Source organism: Stomoxys calcitrans, chromosome 5, assembly GCF_963082655.1.
Source record: "Stomoxys calcitrans chromosome 5, idStoCalc2.1, whole genome shotgun sequence".
Lineage (NCBI taxonomy): Eukaryota > Metazoa > Arthropoda > Insecta > Diptera > Muscidae > Stomoxys > Stomoxys calcitrans.
Genome location: NC_081556.1, coordinates 17,721,958 through 17,743,410, shown reverse-complemented (window position 1 = coordinate 17,743,410; position 21,453 = coordinate 17,721,958). Strand labels below are relative to the sequence as shown.

At 37.8% G+C, this 21,453-nt stretch overlaps 1 protein-coding gene across 1 annotated transcript; it reads right to left on the bottom strand.

Annotated features, from left to right (window-relative positions):
- Window positions 1–1,678: 1,678 nt before the first annotated feature.
- LOC106090606 (leukocyte tyrosine kinase receptor-like) lies at window positions 1,679–15,258 on the bottom strand. Its single transcript, XM_059369680.1, has 11 exons — window positions 15,139–15,258; window positions 11,706–12,378; window positions 11,205–11,640; window positions 9,783–9,919; window positions 6,388–6,562; window positions 6,106–6,325; window positions 5,486–6,047; window positions 2,848–2,949; window positions 2,606–2,786; window positions 1,943–2,543; window positions 1,679–1,882 (listed from the first exon to the last, which is right to left on the bottom strand). The coding sequence occupies exons 1-11, from the start codon at window positions 15,256–15,258 to the stop codon at window positions 1,679–1,681; spliced, it is 3,411 nt and encodes a 1,136-aa protein (XP_059225663.1).
- Between the last annotated feature and the right edge of the window lie 6,195 nt (window positions 15,259–21,453).

Sequence of the window (21,453 nt, the reverse complement as noted above, 5' to 3'; positions counted from 1 at the left end):
GCGTCTTCCAAGGGCTCAAGACGTACAATCGGGAGATCGGACTATATGGGAACTATATCAGATTATATACCGATTTCAACCGTACTTCGCACGGATATTGGAAGTCGTAACAGAACACTACATGCACAATTGCAGCCCAATCGAACATCAATTAAGGCTTTTAGGTGCTAAATATGTCATAATGGGAGATTGGTTTATATGGGAGCCTCCTATATATATCTCGCACCCGATATTGCGCTGTGATGCTGTAAAATCCACAATTTTGGTCGTTTCATAACTAGGGGTGCTAAGCCGAGCAATTTTAACTCGACTCTATCGCTAAGAAATTTGCTCGACTTCGACTCCGGAATCGACCCAGGGCACTTTAAATACCCCTAGGCAGCTCGGTATGCTGAAGGTGGATGGTTGCGGTCACAGTTCGATTCTGGGTGTTATGGATACGGAGGGTAGACTGAGGAGGATCTCCGACTACCTGACACCAGTGCCAACTGGATTGAGGGTCCGACTCGGGCCATATTTAATTTATATGTTGGAGATCTATGTAAAATTTCAGCCAATTCAAATAAGGATTACGCCCTTTGGGGGCTCAAGAAGTAAAATAGAGAGATCGGTTTATATGGGAGCTGTATCAGGCTATAGACCGATTCAGACCATAATAAACACGTATGTTGATGGTCATGAGAGGTTCCGTCGTACAAAATTTCAGACATATAGGATAACAATTGCGACCTCTAGCGACTCAAGAAGTCAAGATCCGAGATCAGTTTATATGGCAGCTATATCAGGTTATAGGCTAATTTAAACCCCATTTAGCACAGTTATTGGAAACTATGTCAAAACACGTCATGTTAAATTTCAGCCAAATCGGATAAGAATTACGCGCTTTAGTGGCTCAAGAAGTCAAGTTTCAAGATCGGTTTATTTTGCAATTATATCAGGTTATGGACCGATTCGAACCATACTTAACACAGTTGTTGGAATTCATAGCGAAACACGTCGGGCAAAATTTCAGCCAAATCCGATAGGAATTACGCCCTTCAGAGACCAAGAATTCCAAGCCCCAGATTTGTTTATATGACAGCTATATCATTGTATGGACCGATTTGAACCATACTCAGCACGGTTGTTGGAAATCATAACTAAACGCGTCATGCTAAATTTCAGTCAAATCGGATAAGAATTGCGCCATCTAGCGACTTAAGAAGTCAAGATCCAAGATCGGTTTATATGACAGCTAAATCAAAACATGGACCGATATGGCCCATTTACAATCTCAACCGACCTACATTTAAAAGAAGTATTTGTGCAAAATTTCAAGCGGCAAGCTTTACTCCTTCGAAAGTTAACGTGCTTTCGATAGACAGACGGACGGACGGACATGGCTAGACCGACATAAAATGTCTTGACGATCAAGAATATATATTCTTTATATGGGGTCTCAGGCGAATATTTCGAGTAGTTACAAACAGAATGACGAAATTTGTATACCTCCATCCTATGGTGGAGGGTATAACAATTACATAGCTGTTATGAATTATTGAACTCGTAACAACCACGGCAATCGCGGCATAAGAAGTTCAATGTTTTCCAAATTTAGTTAATGGTTACTAGGTTTAATTAATTTTTACTAGCCTTTTATTGCACTTTCTATTGGTGTGATTACTCTTAGTCACTTTATTTACAGAGTCAAAGTGTTGAGTCTTTCTAAAAGGCTAAAGAATGTTGGACGATCTTCAGGTATAGGATTCCAGCAATCGATCATTATTTCGTATATGTTCGGCGGACATCCTGGCGGAGCACCTAAACGACCGCCACTGTTGATTATTTCCATAACCTCAGAATTGGACAACCCGATAAATGGTGCTAAACCCAAACTAAAAACCTATAAGTAAGGAGATCAAAACATTTGTGACTGTCATTCAGCTATGCTACATTAACTCACCTCCCACAATAAAACTCCAAATGACCAAACGTCAGTTTTGGAGGTAAATATGCCTTCAAAAAGAGCTTCTGGTGGCATCCATTTCACGGGCAACATAGCCTTGCCTTCTTTGCGGTAATATTCATTGCTATAAATATCCCGGGCCATACCAAAATCAGCTATCTTTACAGCTCGCTTAGCTTCTCTGGTGCTAAGTAAACAATTTCTGGCGGCAAAATCACGGTGTATAAAGTGTCGGTTTTCCATATATTCACAACCCTTGGCCACATCGATAGCACACTGGACCAGATCATCAATTGTCAATGGCAAAGGATTATTTGGTGTTTGCCGTACTTCTCGCAAAAAATTCTTAAGATCTCCACCTTCCAGTAACTCAAGCACAATAAACTTAGGATGGCTATCAAAGCAGACACCTATGAGACGCACAATGTTGGGGTGATCAAAATTTGCCATAATAACAGCCTCCAATAGGAAATCTCTGACGGCATGGCGAGTTGATATTTCAGGCAGGGTTTTCACAGCCACTGCCATTTCAGCTTCATCGGTTCTGTGACGGTATAAACCTTGATAGACTTCACCGAAAGCCCCTCGGCCCAAAACTCTTAAAAAGGCAAGTTATTTGGTAAATAAAGTAGTGAGCAACATTTCTTTATCTCAACTCACTTGATTAGACTTACATTTCCCCGAATCAACTGAGACAACCTCTCTACATCAAAATTAATGGAACTAAAACCATAATTGCTTAAATCACCTTCATCGTTGCTCTCAAGTATGCTTCTTAACTGCAAATTTTGTGCCGAATTTTGATTTTCATGCAACGATATTCTCCTTTGGTACAGCTTGTCTAAATTAGAATGCCAGGACTATAAAACAAACTGTCTTTTGAAAAGGGGCGATCAACTTACACGCAAAAACAACCGATGAAGCTACAAATACTAAGCTAAGTACAAATACCATTATCCAATAAATCGAAATGTTTGAAGGCTCTGCTACATTGGCCAAAGCCGCTGCAAGACAACGAAAAGATTTCAAACCAGGTAAAAAGGAGATAAATTCGGCCGAGCCGAATCTTAGGAAGCCACCACCATGGATTCTGCTAAAAAAAAATCCTATATCCTAGCTGTCATTAAGAGCGATCTCCCAATTTAGAGTGTTGAGCCCGTAACATTAGAACTTTACATCCGATTTCGACGAAATTTGTCACAGTGAGTTCTGAACCATATTTGACAAGAATGTATAGGGGACGAAATCGGATGAAAAATGTTCCTTTTATGGGCTCAAACCCCTATATCGGGAGGTCGGTCTATATGGCAGCTATGTCCAAATATGGTCCGATCTGAACCACATCTCACAGGAATGAGAAGGTGTCTACCAAAACTCACTATGCCAAGTTTCACCGAAATCGAACGAAAAATGTTTCTCTTACGGCCTCAACACCCTGTATCGGGAGATCGGCCTATATGGCAGCTATATTGAAATATGATCCGATCTGGACCACATTTGACAGAAATGGGTAGTGGTGTTTCAGAACTCACTGTGCGGAATTTCATCGAAATGGGATGAAAAATTCTCCTTTTATAGGCCCAATACTCTGTATCGGGAGATCGGCCTATATGGCAGCTATATTGAAATAAGATCCGATCTGGACCATATTTGACAGAAATGGGTAGAGGTCTTTCAGAACTCACTGTGCCAAATTTCATCGAAATCGGATGAAAAATGCTCCTTTTATAGGCCCAATACTCTGTATCGGGAGATCGGTCTATATGGCAGCTATATTGAAATTTGGTCTGATCTGAACTACATTTGACAGAAATGGTCAGAAGTCTTTCAGAACTCACTGTGCCAAATTTCAACGAAATCGGATGAAAAATGCTCCTGTTATAGGCCCAATACTCTGTATCGGGAGACCGGCCTATATAGCAGCCATACTGAAATATGGTCCGATCTGAACCACATTTGACAGAAATGGGAAGAGGTCCTTCAGAACTCACTGTGCCAAATTTCATCGATATTGGATGAAAAATACTTCTTTCATAGGCTTAATACTCTGTTTCGGGAGATCGGCCTATATAGCAGCAATACTGAAATATGGTCCGATCTGGACCACATTTGTCAGAAATCGATAGGTGTCTTTCAGAACTCATTGTGCCAAATTTAATCGAAATCGGGTAATAAATGGATCTTGTATGGCCTTAATACCCTATATCGGAAGATCGGGCGGCCGCACAGTGGGGAAAAAACTATTAAAACATATGCCGTATGAGAACGGGTTGAGATATCTCTTTAAAATTTGAAATGGTTAGAGCAGAGGTGTTAGCAAGACTGTGTGCCAAATTTCTGAGGCACTTAAGCAAGTTTTTTCAATAAAGACCAAAATATATACTTTTTCACATTTTTTTACTTCCAAACTGTATAACTTTTATCTGTACATAATCTTTATTGTACATTTTGTCACAAATCCAAATCTTGAAATTTGAACCACAAATGCATACGAAAATTGCAAAATACGAAGCACGTCTCGATCAAAATTGCAAAACAAAAATACCCTGTACCACAGTAGTGGTATATAAAATTAAAAGTCGAATATCTCCGAAACCAGACATTGTAAACCTCAAGCGAACTTTTTTTTGTAGGGAGTTTGTAGCACTTTCAGCAAAAAAATAAAAATAATTTTGAAAATCGAACCACAAATGAAAAATTGGCAGCCCCAATAATTTTTCGAAATACCGAGGTGATCAACTTTAGGGGCCTGCCAAAAGGCGCCTGGATAACCTAGGGTCTTGCAATTTTGAACACTACCTCGCTAACACCTCACCTCTGAATATTTAAAATTCAAATCAAAGAGATATCTCTACTCGTTCTCATACGCAATATGTTTTACTAATTTTTTTTTTTTTTTTTTGGTTTTCACCCACCCAAACTCGGTCCGACCCAAACTCGGTCCGATCTAGACCAAATTTCACATTAGTAAGTGAGGGGTCTACCAGTACTAACTGTGCCAAATTTAATCGAAATGGGATGGAAAATGACCAAATGGGATGGACCAATCTCCCTACTTTAAGTAGGGAGATTGGTCCATATTATGAGATAAGAAAGTTAAGTTTATATACACAGAATACGAAATTATAAAAAAAAAAAATTACAAAATGTTTATCAGTTACCAAAATATCTGACAATATATAAAAACCCGAATAAATAGCCAAAATGGGTAAATACCCAAAAAATACCCACACATTGGGAATTTACCCGGTAGAATACATTCTCTACCCATTTGCTATCCTCAAGACCCAAGTCAATAAGAAGTATCTGTGTAAAGCTTCGAGCCGCTAGCTGTACGCTTTCGACGGCTATCGTGATTCCCACAGAAGGACGGAAAGACTGACAAATGGTCGACTTAGAATACTAGGATCAGGAATGTATATACTTTATGGGATCGCAGATTAATATTTCCAGGTGCTACAAACGGAATGACTAGATTAGTATACCCCCCACTCAATGGTGGAGGTTATAAAAAAGTCAGTGTTCTTTTATGTAACATACCGGCACAAATATAGGTATTGTTAATTCCACTTCCATCACTTTGGCAAATACATTTCACTGATGACCTACTCTCATCCAGTGCTATACACAGATAATCACAGCCACATCCCTCCGTAGCTGGTATTATTATTATTGAACCGTTATCGAAATCAATGCGTTCACGTATAACATTTGTTTCGCTGAGCGAACGTAGCGCATCAATGTAGGAGGAGCCACTTTGACCGTATGAACTATTTGGAAAAATATCAACCCTAGCATGGCCACCCCCATGGCCTCCGGTGAAACAGCCAGAACTTTCTCCACCACCAAAACCACCATCGCTAGATGCTTGAAATTCTATAGACTTGCCAAGTAAGCAAGTCCTTCCATCTTTTCCCCCTTGGAAGATGGAATCATTAACTTGTTTAAGGGATGCATTTGACTCTTTAATATGTATGAAGTCACTGGATGCCATAGCTTTTTCCAACAGTCCCATAACGTTATAGCCAACACCAAAAGGACTTCCGCCACCGCCTCCACCTGCTACCAATAAAGGGCTGATATCGTTGGTATCCGAGTCCAACTATAAATGTAAAAACCAATTACAATTGAAAATCAGCATAATCTTTTGAAAAACTTACTAAGAAAACAAAGGAACCTCCACCACCACCTCCACCCGAAAGTGGGCATGATTTTCTTGTGAAATCAGAAGACTTTGGGCAAGCATCCTCCCCTTGTTGGCCTACCACAAGATACAATTCTTCATTCTTTAAAAGTTTCATAACAGCAACAACCTCAGCACCCCGCGTAGATTTAATTCCTATTGAGCTCACGCCGCCTAAAGCTCCTCTAACAATAAATCTGAAATTGAAGAAGAATAAATACTTCCCAAAGTCACTGGCAATACAACAACAAATACAGACGTATAAAAGCCTTCATGTGGCACTTTCCAACGTTGAAAACCTTTGAAGGGCGATTGACTTATAACTTGAATATCCTTCAAAACAGTATTACGGTTGTGCTTGGTATAGAAGGCCTCGCATTGGGATTGCGTTGGTCCATTCCTTCCGCGATTGTCGCAAGATTCAAATTTTAGATCTACAAAAACAAAGATTAAATAAGGCAATTCCAAAGGCATGATTCGATGGTATGTTTAACAAGTAAAAACGTGTTAATTTCGGCAGGGTCTAATTATGGGAATCCACCACCATGGATTCTACTAAAAATTTACAAAACTGTGCTCTGTGCAAAATTTCAGCCAAAATCGATTACTTTTGAGGCTTCCTGGGGCTCAATACCTCAAATCGGGATATAAGATTATATGGGACAACTTGACAACTTGACATGGTTGTTGGAACTCATAGCAGAATACCTTTTGCAACTTTTCAGCCAAATCGGATAATACTTGTGGCTTTCAGAGGCTGAAGATGTCAATTGTTGAGCTCGGTTTATATGGAGCTATATCAGGTTATAGAACGATTTGGACTAGGCACTGTTGTTGGAAGTCATCACAAAACACTTTCAGCAAAATCAGATGACTATTGCGACTTCCAGGAGCTCAAGATCTCAAATCTATATGGGAGCTACATATATCAAGTTATAGACCGATTCAAATTTTATATGGCCGAAATGACCATTTTTAAAGTCCAGCCAGTGGGCCCCCGGACCTTCTAAGGCCCAGAAATTTTGCTTTCTCTAGAGATAAAATTTCATTGAAATTTGGTATTTAGAAAATGTTTTCGTTGAAATTTTGCCTTTAGAGAAAAATTTCATTCAAATTTTGCCTTTAGTGAAAATTTCATTGAAATATTGCCTTTAGAGAATATTTTATTATAATCTTGTCTTTGGAGACAAATACTGCAGTAACCCTTCTCTTCTAATACAGCAGTAGCCACAATTTTGTTCATATCGTAGGAAAATCTTGCAAGCTTCTATTCGACATGTCAATAGGTATACAAAACTAAAGTCTAACAAGATTTAGACATTGGTTCTCCGTACTAGGTAGACGCGGAAGTGTAGGGTATAGAATATTTGGCTGCGACCGACTTTTGACTTTTCTTACTGGTTTGGTTCGGTAATAAATAAGAAGTCCTTATTCCTGAGCTCATACTTGTATCGGATAGCATTGCTGATATTAAAGAAGTATCCCCGCTGTTCCACATTGAAATGTTCATGGGCAAATTTGCCTTTACTTGGACTATATTTTCTAAAAAAAAACAACAAGTAAACAAATAAAAAGGCGTTAAGTTCGGTCGGGATTAACTTTGGACACCCATCACCTCGGGTATATATGTAACCCACCTTTCGTCAAAATCCGGTTAAAAATTCATACCTTATGCCCTATAGCAGCTATATCGAAATATGTTCCGATTTGGACCAAATACTAATAGGTACAAGTCATTGTTCAATTGTTTTAACAAAATATTTGTTTTTTAAGTAGTTGTGTCTAAAAATAAAAATGTTGAAGAGCCTAACACAACTCAGTGTCCCAAATTTCGGCGACATCGGACAATATATGCGCTTTTTATGGACCCAAAACTTTAAATTGATAGATCGGTCTATATGGCAGCTGTATCCAAATCTAAAGCGATCTGGGCCAAACTAAAGAAGGATGTCAAAGGCACTGTCCCAAAACTTTGCGACATCGGACAATATATGCGCTTTTTATGGGCCCAAAAACTTAAATCGAGATATCGGTCTATATGGCAGCTATATGCAAATGTGGACCGATCTGGACCAAGTTGAAGAGAAATGTGAAAGGGCCTAACACAACTCACTGTCCCAAATTTCGGCGACATTGGACAATATATGCGCCTTTTATGGGCCCAAAACATTAAATCGAGAGATCGGTCTATATGGTAGTTATATTCAAATCCGGACCGATCTGGGCCAAATTGAAGAAGAATATCGAAGGGCCTTACACAACTCACTGCCCCAAATTTCGGCGACATCGGACAATTAATGCGACTTTTTGTTGGCCCAAAACCTTAAATGGAGAGATCAGTCTATATGGTAGCTATATTGAAATCTGGACCGATCTGCGCCATATTGCAGAAGTATGTCGAGGGGCCAAACATAACTCACTCTCCCAAACTTTTGCAAAATCGCCTTTTATGGGCGTAAGACCTTAGATCGAGAGATCGGTCTATATGGCAGCTATATCTAAATCTGGACCGATCTGTGCCACATTCCAGAAAGATGTTAAGGGGATTAAGTTAACTAACTGTCCCAAATTTTGCCAAAAATGGATAATAAATGTGGCTTTTACTTGCCAAAGACCCTAAATTGGCGGATCGGTCTGTATGGGGGCTATATTCAAATCTGGACCGATCTGAGTCAACTTGAAGAAGGATATGAAGGACCTGGCACAAATAACTGTCCCAAATTTCCACAAAATCGGACGATTAAATGTAGCTTTTACGGGCCAAAGGCCTTAAATCAGCGGATCGGTCTATATGGGGGCTATATCAATATATAGTCCTACTTAGCCCATCATCGAACTTAGCCTGACTATGGACAAGAATCTATACAAAATGTCAGCTCAATATCTCTATTTTTAAAGACTGTAACGTGATTTTCACATACAGACGGACGGACATGGGTATTATAAGTCAGTGCATTTGTTTGTAACACCCAGAACGAAGAGACGAACGACGACTGCCACAGAATCTGAGAAGTTTGCCCGAAATCGGTCCAGATTTAGGTATAGCTCCTATATATATGAGCGTCCTATTTTAGGAAATATGCCAATAAAGTGCACATTTCTTAACCGATTCTTTCGAAATTTGGCAGGAAAGATTTTCTTATGACTCTTGATATATATATATTGTGAATATCAGGGAAATCGGTTCAGATTAAGATATAGCTGTCATATATGTATATCGCCCGATTTTCACTTCTAGAGCAACTGCAAGCGCATTTTTCGAGAATCTTGACAAGCGTTGTGCAAAAACGCTTTCTCGATGACTACCACAATATCTGATAAGTTTTTTTCGAAATCAGTTCAGAATTATTGTAGATATATTGTAGCTCCCATAGATTTTCGTCAGATTTTCGGTAATTTGCAATAATGTTCTCATTTGTGAGCCGAAGTTAATACAGTGTGAACATATTTGCTCGAAATTTGATACGGATTGTGTAATAAACCATCTGAAAACATCCACCAAGGTCCATCAAAATTGGTTCAGAATTGTATATAGCTCACACTTTGTGCATATAGGGTTGGTGTAGGGTATTATAAAGTCGGCCTTTCCTTACTGATTTTGTATTTTGAAAGAGACCTTACCGAAATGTACTTTCACCTATTTGTTAAACTTACAATTTTTAAATTGAAAATCCTTATGCGTTCTATGTTTTAGGTGCGAATACTTCCAATAGTCATAACCATTCAACTGTTCCGTTGGAATATTGATGCCAAAACATTGCGGCGATAAAGATATATTATCAATGATTATCCTGTAGTTAGGATTTAAAACAAAACTGACTAAAAACTGTAAATAGTACCTAAAATTGGAAAATAAAATAAACAAGTAAGAGCGTGCTAAGTTCGGTCGGGCCGAATCTTATATACCCTCCACCAAGGATTTGTCGAGTTCTTTGCGCGATGTCTCTTTTTTAGGCAAACAAAGAATAATGGATATGAATTGTTATGTTATTTATCAAGTCATAGTCCGATTCAGACCAATAATGAATTGAATGTTAAAGACTGTAGCAGAAGTCATTGAGTAATACAATATAAGATAAGAATTGCGCCTTATAGGGACTCAAGAAGCATAATCGGGAAATCGGTTTATATGGGAGCTGTATCAAGCTATAGATCGACTCAGACCATATTGGACACGTATATTGATTGTCATGGGAGAGGCCGTTGTACAAAATTTCTGCCAAATCGGATGAGAATTGCACCCTCTGGAGGCTCAAGAAGTCAAGATCCCAGATCGGGTAAATGACAGCTATATCAGGTTATGTACCGATTTGCATCATACTTAGCACAGTTATTGGAAGTCATACGAAAGCACTTCATGCAAAATTTCAGTAAAATCGGATGAGAATTGAGCCCTCCAGCTGCTCAAGAAGTCAAGATCCCAGATCGGTTTATATGGCAGCTATACTAGGTTATGAACCGATCTGAATCATACTTGGAATAGTTTTTGGAAGTGATACCAAAACACCACGTTCAAAATTACATCCAAATCGGATAAGAATTGCAACCTCTAAAAGCTAAACAAGTCAAGACCCCAGATCGGTTTATTTGGCAGCTATATCAGGTTATGAACGGATTTGAATCATACTAAACACAGTTGTTGGAAGTCCTACCAAAACAGCAGGTGCAAAATTTCAGTTCAATCGGACGAGAATTGCGCCCTCTAGAGTCTCAAGAAGTCAAAACCCCAGATCGGTTTATATGGCAGCTATATCAAAACATGGACCGATATGAGCCATTTACAATCCCAACCGATCTACACTAATAAAAGGTATTTGTGCAAAATTGCAAGCGCCTAGCTTTACTCCTTCCAGTGTTAGCGTGCTTTTGGACAGACAGACGGACGGATGGACGGATGGACGGACAGACGGACGGACATGGCTAGATCGACTTATAATGACATGACGATCAAGATCTTCGACGCATATTTCGAGGAGGGAGTATACTAATTTCGACGCATATGACGAAATTAGTATACCCCCATCCTAGGGTGGAGGGTATAAAAGAACAATTTGCTCTTCTACCACTATCACTTGCCTTGACTTTACATTTAGTGATACAGTTTCTACTTTAGATTTGTACAATTCATCTTTCATCCATAAGGACATGGTAATATTTTCCTTTTCTTGTATATGTACAATTACCAGTTGGAGATAAACGGATCCTTTTTGCAGTTCTGCGGATATTTTGAATCTCATCGCACAAGAATTGTAATATGCAGAATGTTGTTCGCCCAGCAGAGAAGGTGGTGGATTAAATATGGGACTAGTCAGTGTAGCATTGTTGTAGAATTTATCACCATTTTCCTTTCGAGTAGAATTCATGTCAAAATACATGTAGTATCCAGTATTTTCTTCTACAAACGGGTCATCGTTGTATGCACCACGAGTCCAGGAGTGTGCTGTGGTGTTAGATACATACCACCCACACAAATCGTTCTCGAAATCGCAACGGCCACCAGGAGGTATTTTATCTGCAAATGAATAGAAACTCAAAAAAACAACTCAGTAAAAGCTGAACACTCATTCCCTAAATTACCACAGTTGAGAAATTCATCTTCTCTTTGATCACAGTCGTATCTTAAATCACAAATTTGGTTTAAATCAATGCAAGCTAGTTTTCCGCCAATTGTGCACAGCTTCTGTGGGATTTCACAGTGTTTCTCTGCGAAACAATTGACCATTCGCAAATTATCCAAGCCAATATATGTCGACTGCTTGTTGGGAACAAGTGAGTAAAATTGAAATATTACACTAAACTTTCGATGAATTTTTCCTAGATTTAAGGTGTTTTTAGCCCACTGTGTATAATTGGAAGCAGATATGTTGGCCACTATCCATGAGTCCTCAGACGTATATTCTACAATAACTTGTAGCAAGCCATGCTCCAATCCTTGTTGCACTATTAAGAATTCCAGAGCACATGTCTCATCGGTGATTCCGAACTGGGGCGATTCTATAATTCTTTGCACAGTATTTGAGGGCAGTAAAATAGCAAACAAAAAGTAATAGTTTCTACTGCCTTTAGTGATGACAGGGGATAAATCACTTTTCCCAGTGTTGTAAAATTCTGGTACTTGAGATACTAAGGCAATGCAGGATGATGCTGTGTCACTCCATTTCCAAGCACATGGTCCATCGAATGAACAATCTGTTTCAATGGAAATTTTCGCTTTAAGACGAAACTTCTCTTCGAGAAAGTCTGTTCTCAGCTGCAAAAGAATGAAATATTATAATTGGTGTTGAAAAATTGATCACATTGGTTCATAAAGTGAATCAATACATAGATGCTATCACATAAATGGTCACAAGCCATCAACATTTATAGCGAACAAAACGTCCACAAAATTCTCTCAACGTGTAGGGCACGGTTTTTTTTTTTAAAGATTCCAAAACCGTTTTTTGTGTGCTGCTGGGAATCGAACAGAGATGGGTAGTTCCGGATGGAACTAGTTCATTGGAACTAGTTCCAACTAAGGAACTGCTGAAACTAGTTCCATCTCTTTCTTTCTTATAGTTCCATTGATCCTTTTTATTGCATGTACTCTTTTCTTTTTTTCCCTTTTGTTAATTTGTAGACAAAAACATGACATATTTTTCAGCTTCATATAACAACTAAATAAAAGCGTCAACTAATTCAATTGGCAACAACTGCGTATGTTGTGATTTAGGTGAATGGAAAATAAATTATTTTAGGCAATAACATAAATTCATGTTTTTTTTATACCCACCACTGTAGGATAGGGGATATATTCAACACATCGAAATATAAATTTCCGACCATACAAAGTATATATATTTCGGATCGTCGTAAAATTCTAAGACGATTTAACGATATCCGTGTGTTTGTCCGTCCATCTGTTGTAATCACTCTACAGCCTTCAAAAATGGAGATATTGAGCTGAAATTTAGCACAGATAGACCCACCGATAGACCGATCTCCCGATATAGGGTCTGAAGACCCTAAAAGCTTTGTTTATTACCCGATTTCGCTGAATTCAAGCTATTTTGAGCCTCCCGACATCTGACCAAAAATATGGAATAGATCGGTCCAAATTTAGATATAGCTGCCATGTAGACAGATCTCCTGATAAAAGGTCTGATGCCCATAAAAGCTTTATTTATTATCCGATTTAGCTGAAATTTGAAACTGTGGGTTATTTTAAGCCTCCCGTTATCTGGCGTAAAAATGGTTTAGATCCGACTATATTTAGATATAGCTGCCATATAGACCGATCTCCCGGTAAAGGGTCTGAAGCCCATAAAAACTTTATTTATTACCCGATTTCGCTAAAATTTGAAACTGTGGGTTATTTTCAGCCTACCGACATCTGACGTAAAAATGGTTTAGATCCGACTATATTTAGATATAGCTGCCATATAAACCGATCTCCCGATAAAGGCTCTGAAGCCCATAAAAGCTTAATTTATTATCCGATTTCGCTGAAATTTGGAATAGTGCGCAGTTTTAAGCCTGCCAATATCCGACCCAAATATGTTACAGATCGGACTATACTTAGATATAGCTGTCATATTGACCGTTCTGCCGATAAAGGGCTGAGCCTATAGAAGCTTTATTTTTTAACCAATTTCGCTAAAATTTGAAACAGTGAGTTAGAGCAACAAAGAGAAACGTCTCGAAAGAGAAACAAACAAAAATTGTAAAATTCAATGATCTCGCCCTAACAGGTAAAAAAAAAATTAAAAACGAAAAATTAGGCAAAGCACGGTCAGGATTCGTACCTGGCCACACGGAGCAACAGCGAGAGCCATTGCCGTTGTCTTAGCGTTCGAAGCCATCAATACCACTTCCAACAGATGCACAAAATCATGTGTAGTACGGAAGAAGTGTAATTTTTCACAGAGAGAATGTCTGTCATTACACAAAAATACATGCATTAGCAAAAGTACAGCTAATAGACAGGGTTGTCGAGTCTCGCCCTAACAGGCAAAAAAATTTGAATAACGAAAAACTTCGGCGGAGCCCGGCCTGGATTCGAACTTGGCCACACGGAGCAACAGCGAGAGCCATTGCCGTTGTCTTAGCTTTCGAAGCCATCAATACAACTTCCAACAGATGCACAAAATCATGTGTAGTACGGAAGAAGTGTAATTTGTCACAGAGAGAATGTCTGTCATTACACAAAAATACATGCATTAGCAAAAGTACAGCTAATAGACAGGGTTATCGAGTGTGGTTAATGTGGTAATTGTATCATAGATGCGTTTTCGCTATTAATACGATTTAAATACAACATACCAATGCACGGCCCTTGAAGCCATCACACCTAATATGGTTGAAAAGTCTTCTAGGCAAAGACGAAACGCGTCCCATAGTGGTTGGTGTGTGTTGCTATCTTTCCTTTTCCATTTGCATCTCCGATCATTGAGCTCGTCTCGAAAGAGAAACAAACAAAAATTGTCAAATTTAATAATCTCGCCCTAACAGGCAAAAAAACTGGAAAAAAGTAAAAAAATCAATATTTTTTATGTGTCTATGTTCGTATAGACATGAATTTACTTGCAACATTCAGATAGTTTGATATGATAATGTGATAAAAATAATAGATTTTATATTTCAATGTCATATGGGGGTTGTGTGAGGGATTGCCCTGCCACTGAACAACCCAAAGCGGCATGTAGCGCGATCTGGTAGTATGGGGTCTCGATAGGAAGGGAGAACGAAACTGTCATAAAAAATTGACGTCAAGGGTAGGAGGTAACCCCTTTTTCCTTATGTGAGGCATTGCCCTGCCACTGAACAACCTAAAGCGGCATGTAGCGCGATCTGGTAATATGGGGTCTTGATAGGAAGGCATAACAAACCTGCCACAAAAATATAACGTCAAGGGTAGGAGGTAACCCATTTTTCCTTAACCCACCTATTTTTTCATCAATAACTATCTTGTCCTCTCCAAAGTAGTGATCTGAGACCTAACAAAGAGCATTTACTTACTCGTACATTTACTTACTTGAAAATAAATCTTTGTTTTATCACATTTAGAAAAACTATATTCATGGTAAGGCTCCAATTCCAGCGCTAGTGTCACAATACACATAAGCGTCATAAAGACAAACAGTAAACCAGCCATTGTTGGTAAGTTTTATACACGATTTGATTTGTATATCACAACAACCATGTAATTAACATTACTATATTGCTTAGCAGAAACAAAAATCTGAAGAAATCTGAAATAAAAGAAGAAGAATTGTAATGAATACCATGAAGCTACGTTTCCATTGGCTGCTGAAACTTGTATTTTTAAAGAACTTGGGCATGTTGAGAAGTTTACCCGAGTTTACTGCAGTGGATATGAATCAGACAACTCTACAATAAAAGTGGTGGAATCACTAAGATGTAATGTATGACATAAATATCTTCTCGGGCAGTCATTACATATCTGGAAAACATAATTCTGAATTCAAAAGCCGCTCTGAACTGCCTTTGATCCCTCAATCAGGTGGCTGAACAGTTTCAAAATAAACTTTTCTAGATACCGGGCCACAGAGGGAATTGTAAAGCAGGCGAGCTGGCCAGACTAACCAATACCTTACACACTCAGGGGGAACTGGAATCTATGGTCATGCCTGTAGCAACATATATAGGCCTGTTCTGGTTTTCGAAAACGCAAAATGAAAAAAATAGTTTTGGCTTCTTCTTTTATGGTTTGATATCACATGATAGTCTTCTTACTATATAGAAATTTGATTATATTGGGTTGCCCAAAAAGTAATTGCGGATTTTTCATATAGTCGGCGTTGACAAATTTTTTCACAGCTTGTGACTCTGTAATTGCATTCTTTCTTCTGTCAGCTATCAGCTGTTACTTTTAGCTTGCTTTAGAAAAAAAGTGTAAAACAAGTATATTTGATTAAAGTTCATTCTAAGTTTAATTAAAAATGCATTTACTTTCATTTAAAAAATCCGCAAATACTTTTTGGGCAACCAATAGTATGCATTCCAACATAGATATTGCATGCTTTGGAAGATATAAGGCAAATAAAATATTTCTGTTTCGAAATCCGGAACTGGCCTGATGAACTAATTCTTTGTGATAAAGCCTAAAGAGCAACGGATTACGTATGTTCACAACTTGAAGAGGATTACAGCTTAGCTAGAACTTAAATCTCACACATTGTGTCCATTATAGCAGGTTAATGTATGAATAGAAAATATGCTGAGAGACTAAATTATGCAAGTTACGATATCTGCATCATAAATGTGAGAAGGGGAAACAATAGAAATCTGCAATGTCCATGTTTTGCATTGGCAAGAAGAAGTTGTTTTTGGGTTCCTAATTCTTTAAGTACTAGTCTGAACTAGGTTCGGCTCGACCGAACTTAACACCTTTTTACTTTTCTTTTTCTGATCTGCTTTGCTTTCGAGTTTGGTACACGGGGCAAAGATGTGTCTGACTTAACTGTCAGTCTTCCGCTGTCTTCAACTTCACTTTTGGCAAATTTTCGAAGAGTTAGTTTTAGTTGGTTTTTCTTTTTAATTTGGAGTTTATGCTTTAGCTTTTAAGTATGATTTCAGTTGAAACAATGTAATATTTTTATAGGCCTTATAGGTCTCATATTGCACAAACAATTTTTAAATGATATGAACTAGAGAAAATTTTATATGCTGATTGTACAAATCTTATTGATCACAATGTAATTATTTTCTTGGAATTTGTAATTTCACTTCAATAATATATTCGTCATATTTCCTATGTAATTTTTCAGAAAAAATGATAGTTAAAAAAAACAACTATCACAACTGGCTTACAATCTAGTTCTATTTCGAATACTCATCTAATAAACTCTGATATGTGGAAACTTAATGATTAAAAGACTTCCTGTGAAATGTCTAATAACGATGACACTATTAACGAAGTATATTGGACAGAGTAGACATTTTTATACCCACCACCATAGGATGGGGGTATACTTATCTAGTCATTCCGTTTATGTCACCTCGAAATATTGATCTAGGACCCCATAAAGTATATATTCTTAAACGTCTCGACATTCTGAGTCGAACTAGCCATGTCCGTCTGTCAAAATCACGATAGCGGCTAGCATAAGCTAGCCGCTTGAAATTTTGCACAGATACTTAATATTGACTTAGGTCATTGAGAATTGCAAATTGGTCATATCGGTTCAGATTTAGATATAACTCTCACATAAACCAATCTCCCGATTTGACTCCTTGAGTGCCTGAAAACCTCAATTATTGTCAGATTCTGTTATGACATTCAACAACTGAGATAAGTAGGGTTCGGATCGGTCTATAACCTGATATAGCTCCCATATCTCCCGACCGATCTCCCGATTTGACTTCTTGAGCCCCTGGAAGTCGCAAGTTTTATCGGATTTGTTATGATTCGGATTTTGTTATGACTTCCAAACACTGTGTCAAGGACAGTGGACCGTGCTTAGCACAGTTAAACAGAACACCGCATGCAAAATTTCAGCCAAATCGGGCAAAAATTGCGTGTTTTAAGGGCTCAAGAAGTCAAATCGGGAGATCGGTTTATATGTTAGCTATATGAGGATATAGACCGATTTTAAACTTACTCGCCATAGTTGATAAAGGTGGTGTAACAAACGGAATTACGATACCCCCATCCTATGGTGGTGGGTATAAAAAACGGATAGTCAGCTCATCACTGCTTCAGCGGTGGTTATCCCCTCCTAATGCTGACCAAATTTGTGAGGTACTAAGCTATGCAAAAACTTCTCCTCAAAGAGGTGTCGCATTGCGGTGCAGCGTTAGGACTCGTCTATAAAAAGGAGGTCCGTACCTTATCATTGACCTTTAACTTGAATGGGACAGCACTCCCTGATATGTGAGAAGAGGGAAACTTCACCTGTTCCAAAATGGACTGTCCCTGGGAAACTATGCAATTTGCAGTCCATCACTCTGCATTTTTTTTTTACAAACAAATATTGCAAGCTATAATGGTCAAATCCATTATAGTGCGTCATTTTATACGAAATTAAATCATAATTTTTAATATAGCCTAATGTCTAAATTCTTAATCAATAGTTTAAGTGTTCAGTAATTTTGTGAAATTTTTGACATAAAATTTGGTCATAAAAAGTTCTAGAAATAATTGTTTTGCTTGATTGTCAATTTTTTTATGAATTAAAAAAAACAACAACATTTAAGTGTTCTAAAAAATTCCAATTTTCAAATTTTTTAAGGAGCATTTTAATTAGGCTCGAAAATATTTCATATCGATTTCAAGGTTTCACACTAAAATCGGTGAGATAGCATATGTTTGTTTGTTTGTTAAGCTTTTACGAAATTGGTATACAATTTTGGGGTCAAACAACCTGGGGGACTCCCCATCCCAAATGCCATCCGAACGGACATGTTTACCGATTAGGACAATATGGGTATCAAATGAAAGGTATTTAATAGTAGAATACAGAAATTTTGGTATAAAAACTGTTATACAATTTTTGGGTCAAACATCCTGGGGGGACTTCCCATCCCAAATCTCGTCCGAACGGACATGTTTACCGACTAGGACAATATGGGTATCAAATGAAAGATATTTAATAGTAGAATACGTATTTGGCATAAAATATCACACTAAGGATCGGGGAGGTGTCCCACCCCAAAAACACAACCCAACAAGACACTTTTATCGCTTTGGGCAATATGGGTATTAAATGAAAGGTATTTAAAAATTTACAAATTTATTTCTTTCTTCAACCCCTAAAACCCCCCAGCAGGACATATAAACCGATTAAGACAATATAGGACTCAAATGAAAGGTATTTGGGAGATAAATACGAATATAGTTTTAAAAATTGGGTCTACGTAGCTAAAGGCCGCTCCGGGCCAAAACCCGCCCCAATAGTAGCTCCCTAAATCAAATGTGGACCGATCGGGAAAGTATGGGACTCAACTGAAAGGTATTTGGGAGTAGAAATTGTGTCCAAGTATCTAGCGAGCCCTCCAAAGTCCAAAATCACCTCAAAAATATCACCAAAAATCAAAGTGGGCCGATCGGGACAATATGGGACTCAAGTGAAAGGAGTAGAATACGAATATGGTGTCAAAAATTAAATCCAAATACCTAGGGCGTCCCCAGAAGAATACCGCCCAAAATAAAAAGTGGTCCGATCGGGACATTGTAGGACCCCAATGAAAGGTATTCGAGAGTAGAGTATGAAAATTATATTCAAAACTGAATCCAAGTATCAAGGGAGTCGTCCCAAGCCCAAAACCTCTCAAAATCAAAGTGGACCGAGCGGGACAATATGGGACTCTAATGAAAGGTATTCGGGAGTAGAATATGAATATGGTGTCAAAAACCCAAGTACCTAGGGCGCCGCCCCAAGCCCAAAAAAGCATCAAAATTACCGCCAAAAATCAAAAGTAGACCGACCGGCACCATATGGGCCTCCAATAAAAGATATTCGAGAGTAGAGTACGAATATGATTATCAAATACTATAAATTAGGTGTAATTACCAAGGATGCCGCCCTAAAACCAAAACCGCTCCAAGTGGGCATATAAGGCCATAATGAAAGGTCTTTAAATTGTCTTTTGGGTCTTATCGTCAGTGGGTCCGACACTCTCCTTTCAATAAAAACAACACCAAAATGTAATGTAGGACGAAAAAAAATTTATTGCACTCAATTGAAAGGATGTGTCAGAGGGCAGTCCCTCTCCACCTATTCTACCCAAAAAAGGAATTAAAAAAAATATATATGAAGGCCGATCAGGATAGAATAGAATAGCAATTAAAGGTCTATTGGTAGTACTACTAATCAGAAATATGATGGAATTTCGTCGTTATTGCAGTTTAATCTTTATTCTCTCTTTTTCAACTTTACTAGCGATTTAAGTTTTACATGGTTTATTTTATATCCTCCTCAAAAAAGATAATTTTTAAAAAAGAAAATTAATTTTAAATATTTTCAAAAAGCAAATTATCTAGAACGTTTTTTCATTCAACTCGCTCATGATCCCTTAATTCATGTTAAATGTACTCTGTAAGAGTAATATTAAACTTACTCGCATAGAGTAAAGTCGGTAGCAGTAATTAGTAATTAGTATTTGTTAAGGAAATCACTATTCGCTAAATCCTTATATTGTAAAAGTTTTCTTGGAAGAAAATTCAAAGAGTAAAGTTTGAATATAATTTAAAAAAGATTAGCTTTACTTCACGAATCAAATGGTGTTTCCAGAATTTCGGAATTCGAAAATCTAAGGAAGTTAGAGCATTTTCCAACTCACGTAGGTGTTTTTTGTATTTTTCGGACACCAATTATGCGGTTGTGAGCTTGTTTTCTGAAGAAAACACTCGGGAGTCGGGCAAAACCACATTTATTTGACTCATACTTCACATCTGTATACTCAACTCAAAAAAAATTTTCGCATCAAAAATTTCAAATTTTGGTAAGGTTATCCCCTTTGGAAAAAAAATGCAAAAAAAATAAAATATTTAATTTAAAGGATTTTTGATATTTTTACGGTTCGTCTTCGAATTTCGAACTGCGGAATGCTTGAAAATGTTCTAAATTCGAATAAATGAAAGAGTTACAGCGTTTTCGAACTTTAAAATGACCTTGAAATTTTTAGGCCTAAATAAATCGCTTTTATGGATTTTTTTCATAGAAAACATTGGGGTATTGTTTCAACCAGCACCATTACGGAGAGAGCTTTACCTCACGAATCCAATGATGTTTCCAGAATTTCGGAGTTCGAAAATCTAAGGAAGTTAGAGCATTTTCGAACTCACGTAGGTGTTTTTTGAATTTTTCGGACACCAATTATGCGGTTGTGAGCTTGTTTTCTGAAGAAAACACTCGGGAGTCTGGCAAAACCACATTTATTTGACACATACTTCACTTCTGTATACTCAACTCAAAAAAAAATTTCGCATCAAAAATTTCAAATTTTGGTAAGGTTACCCCCTTTGGAAAAAAAATGCAAAAAAAATAAAATGTTTAATTTAAGGGATTTTTGATATCTTTACGATTCGTCTTCGAATTTCGAACTGCGGAATGCTTGAAAATGTTCTAAATTCGAATAAATGAAAGAGTTACAGCGTTTTCGAACTTTAAAATGACCTTGAAATTTTTAGGCCTAAATAAATCGCTTTTATGGATTTTTTTCATAGAAAACATTGGGGTATTGTTTCAACCAGCACCATTACGGAGAGAGCTTTACCTCACGAATCCAATGATGTTTCCAGAATTTCGGAGTTCGAAAATCTAAGGAAGTTAGAGCATTTTCGAACTCACGTAGGTGTTTTTTGAATTTTTCGGACACCAATTAT

Coding starts and splice junctions, on each gene's coding strand:
- LOC106090606 (XM_059369680.1), bottom strand. CDS start 15,258: ATGGCTGGTTTACTGTTTGTCTTTATGACGCTTATGTGTATTGTGACA. Junction 6,326..6,387: donor CCACATGAAGGCTTTTATAC/GTCTGTATTTGT, acceptor CTTCAATTTCAG/ATTTATTGTTAGAGGAGCTT. Junction 1,883..1,942: donor TTGGAGTTTTATTGTGGGAG/GTGAGTTAATGT, acceptor CCTTACTTATAG/GTTTTTAGTTTGGGTTTAGC.